The sequence below is a fragment of the Psammomys obesus genome, unplaced genomic scaffold (assembly GCF_907164565.1).
Source record: "Psammomys obesus unplaced genomic scaffold, mPsaObe1.curated_primary_1811, whole genome shotgun sequence".
Taxonomy (NCBI): Eukaryota; Metazoa; Chordata; class Mammalia; order Rodentia; family Muridae; genus Psammomys; species Psammomys obesus.
This window is the reverse complement of record NW_026592220.1, coordinates 23,425-32,803: the sequence shown is the minus strand read 5'-3', so window position 1 is coordinate 32,803 and position 9,379 is coordinate 23,425. Positions and strand designations below refer to the sequence as shown.

Below are 9,379 nucleotides of genomic sequence, written 5' to 3'. Positions count from 1 at the left end.
ACTTATTATTTGAAATTCAGTATTATTTAAAAAAAAAAAAAAAAAAAGCCAATGACTAAACTGCACTGTCCTGAAGACAGCATGGTAGAACTAGATTTTGTCCAGATCACAGTGTAACTAGTGATTTGCTAGAAGTGTTTTGAAGATGGGGTGCTTTCAGTGGGAATGGTAACAGCACTAGGCAAATCGGTCCCTATTAGTAAATAATCTGAACATTAACAGAAAAAAGTAGAATTACTTTGATACTAAAAGTAATGGAGGAAATGAGTGTAGTTATTTAATGTGCCTCAGAGACACAGTGTGTCTAGTGTGAAGAGATGTCAATATAAAAAGATGTTATAAAAGATGTCATTAGAATTATTCTGAGTTGGGCATGGTGGCACACATCTGTAATCCCAGCACTTGGGGAAGCAGAGGCAGGAGGATCTCTGTGCATTTGAGGCCAGCCTGGTCTACAAAGTGACCTCAAAAAAAAAAAAAAAAAGAAAAAAGAAAATTATGGTAGCTTGATAACAAAATCACGTTCTTCAGAAGGTTGATTCTCAACACACACCCTCTTTTTTTAATTTGTGGTCCCTATGATGGAATGCAGGGCCTTGTGCATGCTGGGGAAGCATTACCTCTTGGCCCCTTGTTTAGGCTTAAAAATAACATTCCAAACAAATGAAAAGTCACACAAGTAAATTTTGGTTCAACATAAAGCATTTTCTAGTGCTGAGAACCACTAAAAATGAGACCACTTTTTTTATGAGACAGATAGCACCTCCTTACTAGAAGAAGGCATAGTGGAGCAAGCTGAAACAGGGGTGCCAGGTCAGCCTGCAACCTCTTCTGAAAACCAACCAATCCACTCTCAAAACACCAAAACATAAGGCAGCACCCGACCTCCAGCACAAATCTTATTGTCAGAGAGAAAGGTTATCTGTGTAACTGTATAATCCTTCCCACTTTCAGCTCTATACAGATAGTCATTAACTGAATTTATTGCATACTAATAGATTGCTTTTGATTTTGCTCTACTTGCTTCCCACTAGTAGACAGAATGGCAAAGATAAAGAAATGAAACACAAAACTCTGAGACCCTATCTAGAACTCCTAAATCTCAATCTCAGCCTCTTCAAATAGTCCTTCTATAGGAGAGGCCAGGGATAGTACCACTGTTTATAATCCTAGCACTTTAGAGGCAAAGGCAGGATGATTATGAGTTTTAGACCAGTCTAAGCTATAACAGCAAGACATGATCTCAAAATAAAATCAAACCAACCTAACAAAAAAGTCAAATGGAAACACACGCTCAAACACAAACTCATGCAACAGGTCAGAGCATAGATACTCACCCATGCCAGATTTACCATCTGGGTATGTGTAGACTTGTCCATTATTTTTGATAATTGGGAGGTTGGAAGGTAAAGGAGCAACTTCTTCTTCACTCTCCTCAGAGCTGGAGCTGCTACTTGTGTCCTCACTGCAGCTGTCATAGCCGTCAAACATCCCGAACAAATCTTTTTCTTTTGGATTGTGAAGAAAGTTCTGTCTTCATAGAAGAAACCAGTGACATATGACACAGTGCTCACATACATCCCCTTTACAAGTGACACCTACAAACTAGTGACAAGACACAGTACTCACATACAGCCCCTTTAGAAGCCCTTAACACAATTTCTGCTAAGTGAGATTTGACAAGTGAAAATCTAGTACTGAGAACTGGTAATTTTTTCTGTTGGAACAGAACCTTTCTGTTACGGCTCAGGCTGGCCTCAAACTCAGGTGACTACCACTTCAGCCTTCCAAGTTGCTGTGACTATAGTGCAGGCTTAGCAGAAAACATTATTTTATAGTGAAGTACTGAACACTTGTGGCAAAATGCATTCCTCTACCATAAGACCCATAAGACGTCAGCTAGTAAGATGTAATGAATTGTGTATTTAACTAGGAATGTCCCTCCCTCCTAAAAAATTACATCACATCCTCTCTTTTAAAAAATGAGATATAAACAGATGATTTCTTAATTTGTCTTTCATTTCTAAAATTCTAAGTTTCTTTAAAAATATTTTTAATAAATGTGTATGGGTGTTCTGCCTGCATGTATGTCCTTGTATGTCTGGTGCCCATAAAGGCCAGAAACAGTTATCAGACCTCCTGGAACTGGAATTATAGACAGTTGTGAGCTGCCATGTGGGTGATGGAAACTGAATCTGTATCCTCTGGAAAAGCATCAACCACTGACCCACCTTTGTAGCCCTCTTTCTTAATTTGAGACAAAGTTTGCTTCTAAAGTTGGCCTTAATCCTTCTGACAGCCGAGTGGCTAAGCTCACAAGGTGTGTTGATTTGTCCATGTTTTCCCAGAAAGTGTCATACACATGAGGTAAGACCCCGAAGACACAAAGAATGAATCTTGAATATCTGTGTTGGAACAGGCAGTGTGTAAAAGGACCTTTAATAAAATAATTTAATAATTCAATTATTGCCTCCTTCTGCTAACCCAGGCCTAGTCCTGGAAGCTTCTAGCGTCTGTACAATCTAACCTAGGCCTAGGCTGTTTTCAGCCTCTGAAACTTACTGCTTAATAAGCTCACTCTTGTTTTTTCTGAGCTCTGTGCTAGCTGATTCAATTCAGCTGTACTGGCTCAAGCTCTTCTCCTAGCTGACTTATTCAATCTGGCTTCTCTCTCGACCTCTGAATTGCTCCCAAAACTATCTCCAGCAATCCTAATCTTCTGGCTCCTTCTCATTCTCTGGCTCCTTCTGTCTTCACCTGGGTCTTTCCTCTCTGTCAAACTCTCCCAGTAAAACTGCGTAAGTGGCTTCCCTTTCCTCTCTCTCCTCGTGAAAGTTAGGCATATCCTATTCTGTCAGAGAAGGCTCTGATTTCACTTTTTTCTGCCACTGAAATACCACTTTCAAACACAGGTGCTTCCTTCTGCAAACTAACTTTACTTTCATTGTTTGGGATTAAAGGCATGACCCAGCATGCCTGCACCGAAGCTTTTTTCTTTTCTTTTTAAACCTGAAATTTGCTCTATAAAAAGGCTGGCCTTGAACTCATATCTGCTTGCCTGTGTCTCTTACATTAAAGACGGGTTTGTATTCTAGTTGGACCACACAGACCTAGTAGATCTTTGCGTGTGATTATTTGCCAGAGCAGCCATGTTCTGAATTAAAATTCCTCTACAGCAGAGGAAGGATCAAGATAAAGGATTTTGAATTGGGCATGGTGGCTCATGCTTTAACCCCAGCACTGAAAGTAGGGTACGATGTTATGGTTTGTGTGTGTGAGAATGACGGCATAGATGGATCTCTGTTGTGGATATAACTATGTTTTTGTTTTAATCTCAGGTGTGGGATGTGGGACTGATTCAGATAGTTCACAGCGGCAAACTATTTGCCTCATACGGGCTCTGAGGAGCTCTTTGCCAGCTACAGATTGTTTAAATCTGAGGACTCTGGAGAATAAATGCTGGAGACCAGAGAGTGTGGAGTGGCTCTGAGAAAGAACAAGGCTGCTGTTGTTGCTGCTGATGTAGTGAGACAAGGAGTTGGAGATCTCATGAAACAAGATTTGGAGCGGCTCCAAGGACCTGATGACCCTAACCAGTAAAAGTAGCTAAGAGAATTATGCCCCCTCTCTTCCTAAACCTTTCTCTTTCCTACTTGGTGCTGGTGAAGTACGGAGAAAGAGATTTAAAAAAATATATGTTTTTTAAAAAAAGTATGTCAACAAATCTCTGTGAGTTTGAGGCTGACCTCAAACTCACTTGTTTGTGAAGTGAGTTCCAGAGTAGCAAGGGAACTTACATAATAGAGAACTACTTAAAATAAAGCCCAAACCAAGAGCCAACCCGAAAGATACAGATTTTGGGGCTGTGATAACCATGATACACTGACAGCATGGCCTACGCCTGGCTTGAGTGGAGTAGAGATTATGTTCAGGAGGATTTGCAGTCAGATCAGAAGGGTTCTTTGGGGCTAACTTAGTTAAGGTTATTTATTTATTTATTTTTGCCATAGTTCTAAGTGTATGAACGCCTTACTATAGTATCTAGTTTATGATGTTAACACCAGCTAGACTAAATATTCAATCTCTAATAAATTCATCCAGCCTACCTTCATGCAGCGATATCCATGGAGACTCTACATGAGGGCCAGTGAGAAGGCTCAGTGCTAGCAGCACAAGCCTGATAAATGGACTTCAGTCCCTGGACACGATGGTGGAACAGTTTTCAACTACTGGAAAACTGTTCTGCAATCTCCACGTGTGCCAGGGCATAAGCACACTGGTGTATGTATGTACCCCCCCCCCACCCCCGCGGGTAACAATAATAAAAGTGTCCACACAGCCTTTCAACCCAGCTTTAGCAGATCTGAGTTTAAGGCCAGCATGAGTTTCTGGACAGCCAGGGCTACACAGGGAGACCCTGTCTTAAGCAAATAATAATACCAAAACAAAACAATCCTCCCAAAATAAAATTTGATCCAACAACAAAGAAAACCAAAAAATTACCCCCCAAACAAAGACTCCCAAAGTTTTCATATATGCTTGCCTACTATAAAGCCAGTTCATTTAGCAAATAATACATGCCAACTCAAGATAGCTAACTCTACTTTCAGAAAATATTATTTTGAAGTTTCAGGGGATTAATGATTACAAATAGCACTTTGCCTGGCATGGTGGCACATACTTTGTTTAGTTTGCTTTCTGTTGCTCTGATAAACACCATAACTAAAAGCAACTTGGGGGGGGCTCAAGAGATGGCTCAGAGGTTAAACGTGCTTCTTGACCTCTTCCAGAGGTCCCGAGTTCAAATTCCAGCAACCACATGGTGGCTCATAACCATTTATTATGAGGTCTGGTGACCTCTTCTGGCATGTAGGCAGAATACTGTATACATAATTAATAAGCAAATTAAAAAATAAAAGCAACCTGGAGTGGAAGGATTTACTTCATTTTACACTTCAGGTAACAGCCCATCACTGAGAGAAGTGAAGGTAGAAACTCAAGGCCAGAACTGATGCAGAGGCCATGGAGGATCACTCCTCACTGGCTTGCTCCACTAGCTTTCTTACAGAGCTCATGTACACCTGTCTATGAAAGTTTTTCCCATGGATCTACTATCTACAGAAAAGATAAAACGTGTGGGAGAATAAGTCCTTGGACACACATAGTCTGAGGAATCTGGCTATGTCAACATATTGTATGAGTATTTGACATATTTATAATCTAAAGTTTGTTTTTTTTTTTAATTTTAGTTATTAAATGTGAGGTGAGGGAAGGTACCCATGGAGGCCAGAAGATGTCAGATCCCCTGGATCTGGAATTACAGGTGGTTGTGACCTGAACTTGGGTCTTTTCCAAGCATAGCAGGTGTTCAGCTGAGCCATCTTTTTAGCCCAGTATCATAATTTATACCACACTTTCTGGGAAGCTGTTGTCTTAGGAAGAGCTGTTCTCTAAGTACCTTTTCTTCCATTAAGACAGTCTACTGGTAACAAACAAACATGCCAGCTGGTGGTGGCACATGCCTTTAATCCTCAGCCCTTGGAAAAGGGCACTGGAACCCCTGTAACTGTAGTCAGAGATGATTGGGTGCTGGGAATTGAACCTGGTTCCTCTGGAAGAGCAGCCAGTAGTCTTAACCATTAAACTACCCACAGAATGTCTTCTGTTGTTTTTAAAATGTGTTTTTATAAAATAAGTATAGGCTTATCCTGATTTGTCTAAGGTTGTAATTTACTCTAATTTCTATGGTCTGAAAATCCCTCATGAAAAGAAAGTAAAGTGATTGCAGTCTACCAGTATATCTACACAAGACTGAAACTACTTAACCCCAGTGTAGACAGCAATGTATTCAATCCAGGGCCAGTGACAAAGCTCGGTGTGTTAAAGCATTTGCCAACAAGGCTAAGCACCTGAAATAGATCCTCTTCGGGGCTGGGCAGAGAGCAACTCCTGGAGATTGTCCTCTGATTTCCACACTTACAAAGGCATACATACCATACCCTCTTCCCAAAAAAAAGAGTTCAAGACAGAGGATCCAAAATCCAAATAGACACATTTAAATAAGAAAACAGATGGGGGAAAAAAAAAACTGCTTAAGATCATAATAATTCTGCCCCCTAGGACAAAATACCATTCCTGTATTCTTAAAGGGGATGTAAGCTCAGCGTAATACATCACACATGAAAAGATCACTGGAAATTGAAATGTAAAATACTACTTATATTACCAGCAAAAGTAATGAAATACTAGGGGATAAATGTGATGAGACATAAACCTGAAAAATGAAAATAGTGCCCCCCCCCCAAAAAAAAAAGAGATTGAGAGAGACTTATATGAGAGGAGGATCATGATCCAGAATTTATGTCATTAAAAGGCCAATTCTTTCTCTTTAAGGTTTTTGAAGCACGGTCATACTTGGTAGTCTAGGAACTCATGACAATCCTCCTTCCTCCTGAGTGCTGGGTCTGCAGACAAAGCCTTCCTATTTTGCACTAAAATGTCAGTTCTTTCAAAACCAATTTACTAATTTAACACAATCCAATCATAATGTTATCAGACGGACAGAAACTGACAGCCTGATTACATTACAAATGCTACAGTAATGTAGACAGTGGGATTTTGCCATAAACGGCTTAGCAATGAACAAAGTAGAATAACCTAGAAAAAGACATGGAATCAGTGAAAATCAAGATACTTTTATCCATACTCCGAATCAAACCGGTCATCTTACAAATTAACTCAAGTGGCCATGAACATAAAGAAGACCTTACACTGTAAACTCCTAGGAGAAAATGCACTTCTAGTTAAATAAGTTTTAAGCTGCATTCTAAACAATACACATAAAAAGTATAGAAAAAACTGGATTTGAGGAAATTCACAATTTTTTCTCTCCTTGAAGATACTATTGGGGCAAAATGGCTCAAAGAAATAAAGGCACTTGTTGCAAGGCCTGAGCTTAGTCCCTGGAACTTACTTACATGTTGGAAGCAGTAAACCAATTCCTGCTGTGCTCACACAGCATTAAAAAAAAAAAGCTGCTGAGAAAGTAAGAGCGAGACAATCACAGACTGGGAGGAAACATTTGCAAAAATGTACTTAGCACAACAGCAGCAGCAGCAAAAGTATTAAAACTCAGAGAGAGATGAGGCTATAAGTCAGTTAGTAGAGTGCGTATAGCACACACAAGCCCGGGATCTGATCCTGTACACTTCATATAATACTGAGGTAAAGTCAGGAGGGTAAGGAGGAGGTTCAAGGTCATCCTGGGCTACAACCAATTTGAGGCTATCATGCACCAAATGAGACCCTATCTCAAAACAAAACACCATCCCCACCCCAATTCCCTCAATGACTACTTGGTGTGGTTATATAAATTTATAATTCCAAATTACTTGAGAGACCAAGACAGAACACTTTAAGTCTGAAGCCTGCTTAGGCAATTTACCAAGACCTTGCCTCAGGTAAAAGGAGAGAAAAAAAAAAAAAAAAAGGACTAGGTCCTAGTACGTACGTATGTACGTACGTACGCGCGCGCGCGCGCACGCACGCACACACACACACACACACACACACACACACACACGAAGTAGACTCACTTCCAGAATGTACTTTTAGAGGCATAAGAATTCAAGATCATCCTCTGCTACATAATGTACTCTAGGTCGGCCTAGGTTACAAGTGACCTTATCTCAAAAGAGAAAGAGAGTGAGAACTCACAAAACAAGCATATTCCCAAAACAAGAAAAGAAAAACCACTTTAGTGACTAAAACAATTCAATTTTAAAATGAGGCATTTCAAAGATACTCAGATGGCAAATAAGGACATGGACGCAGCTTTATCTTTAGCTATTATGAAATGTAAATTAAAATCTTGAGATTGACTGGCTGGATGGTGTAAGCCTGTAATCCCAGCATTTATGCCTTTAAATCCAACACTTAAAAGGCACAAGAAGGGCAGGGGGACTACAGAGACCCCTCAGTAGTTAGGAGCACTGCCAGCTTTTCCGTAGGACCTGGGTTCAATTCCCAGCACCCACAAGGCAGCTCACGCATGTCTGTAACTCTAGTTTGAAAAAAAAAAAAAAAAAAAAGGCAGAGGAATAACAGTGTTTGAGGCTATCCTGGACTCTACAGCTAGAGCAACCAGCCACTCTTGATGGATCTGGGCTTGCTTCTTAGCATCCACATGTTCACAGCCATTTGTAGGAGGAGTCAGTGCCCTCTTCTGGCCTGGCAGGCACCAAGAACGCACACGGTGTGTATACTTACATGTAGGCAAAACATTCCTAAACAATCTAACTTAGCCAGGTGTGGTGGCACGTGCCTTTAATCCCTGCAAAGGCAGGCAGATCTCCCAGTTCTGGGTCAGTGTTGACTACAGAGTGAATTCCAGGACAGCCAGGGCTACACAGAGAAACACTATTTTACACCAATAAAACAAAAACAAAACCTGCCTCAAAAACCAGAAAATAGACAGAAGTTGTAGCTCAGTTAGAGCTCGACTGCTTAGGAAGACTGAAGCCCTGGGTTTGACTGATCTTCAGCAATGCATAAATGCATAAACAGCACTGTGTCACAGCCCTGCAATCCCAGCATTTGGGAGGCAAATACAGGGATCAGAAGTTCACCATCCTTCTTAAGGATGAATCACAGCCCCTGTCTCAATCACAACCACCTTCACTTCTGAGCCCCTTCAGAGAGCCAAGAACAAACTAACACACATCTCCCACAGAAGTATGTACACACCTATGTCAGGAAATCATGAATCCACACTTTTACTTCCAATTCTAATCGACTCTCAAAAGGCTTCTTCCTTCTCATTTCAGCCTATGTGTAATTTTCTTCCCAAGTAAGTATGGTGTCCTTAGACAAAATCAACTTACTTCTTCAAGACTTTAATGCTTGTTTGATTTTTTTGTTTGTTTTTGGTATTTAAGTGGTATACACATTTGTGTGTATGTATGTGAATATGCATGTATCAGAGTTCAACTTCAGGTGTCTTCCTTAATCCTTTTCCACCCTATTTGTTGAGATGTAATCTCAACGAATCTGGAGCTTACTGATTCATTGACTATCCAGAGAGCTCCAGGAATCTGCTGGTCTTTTCCTTCCCCAGGGCTGGGATTACAGGTGTCACTGCCATAGTTGGCTTTTTACCTGATGTGGGGATCCAAACTCAGGCCCTCATGTTAGCAATGCATGTAATTTTATGGACAGAGGCATCTCTCCAGTCCCTCCTTTAACACAAAAGTTCTTAAATGACAAATGACATATACCACTTTTTTCTCTGTAAAACTATCTAGTTTTTGATATTTTGTATGCTTCAGTAAACGTACATGTATTGTGTTTTATATTATTGTAGGTAAAGCTCCAGTGTGTA

The 9,379-nt window shown here is 40.4% G+C and overlaps 1 protein-coding gene across 7 annotated transcripts in view; it reads right to left on the bottom strand.

Moving 5' to 3' along the window:
• Mbtd1 (mbt domain containing 1) overlaps nucleotides 1-9,379 on the bottom strand; it is a 52,965-nt gene that overhangs the window by 31,654 nt on the left and 11,932 nt on the right. For 5 of the 7 annotated variants that reach the window (XM_055613050.1, XM_055613049.1, XM_055613051.1 and 2 more), the window contains one exon: nucleotides 1,338-1,534. In XM_055613050.1, coding sequence (XP_055469025.1) covers nucleotides 1,338-1,491 — 154 coding nt within the window. In that variant the 5' untranslated portion in view covers nucleotides 1,492-1,534. The remainder of the gene's footprint in view (nucleotides 1-1,337; nucleotides 1,535-9,379) is intronic. The other 2 variants (XM_055613052.1, XM_055613054.1) reach the window with 1 other exon arrangement.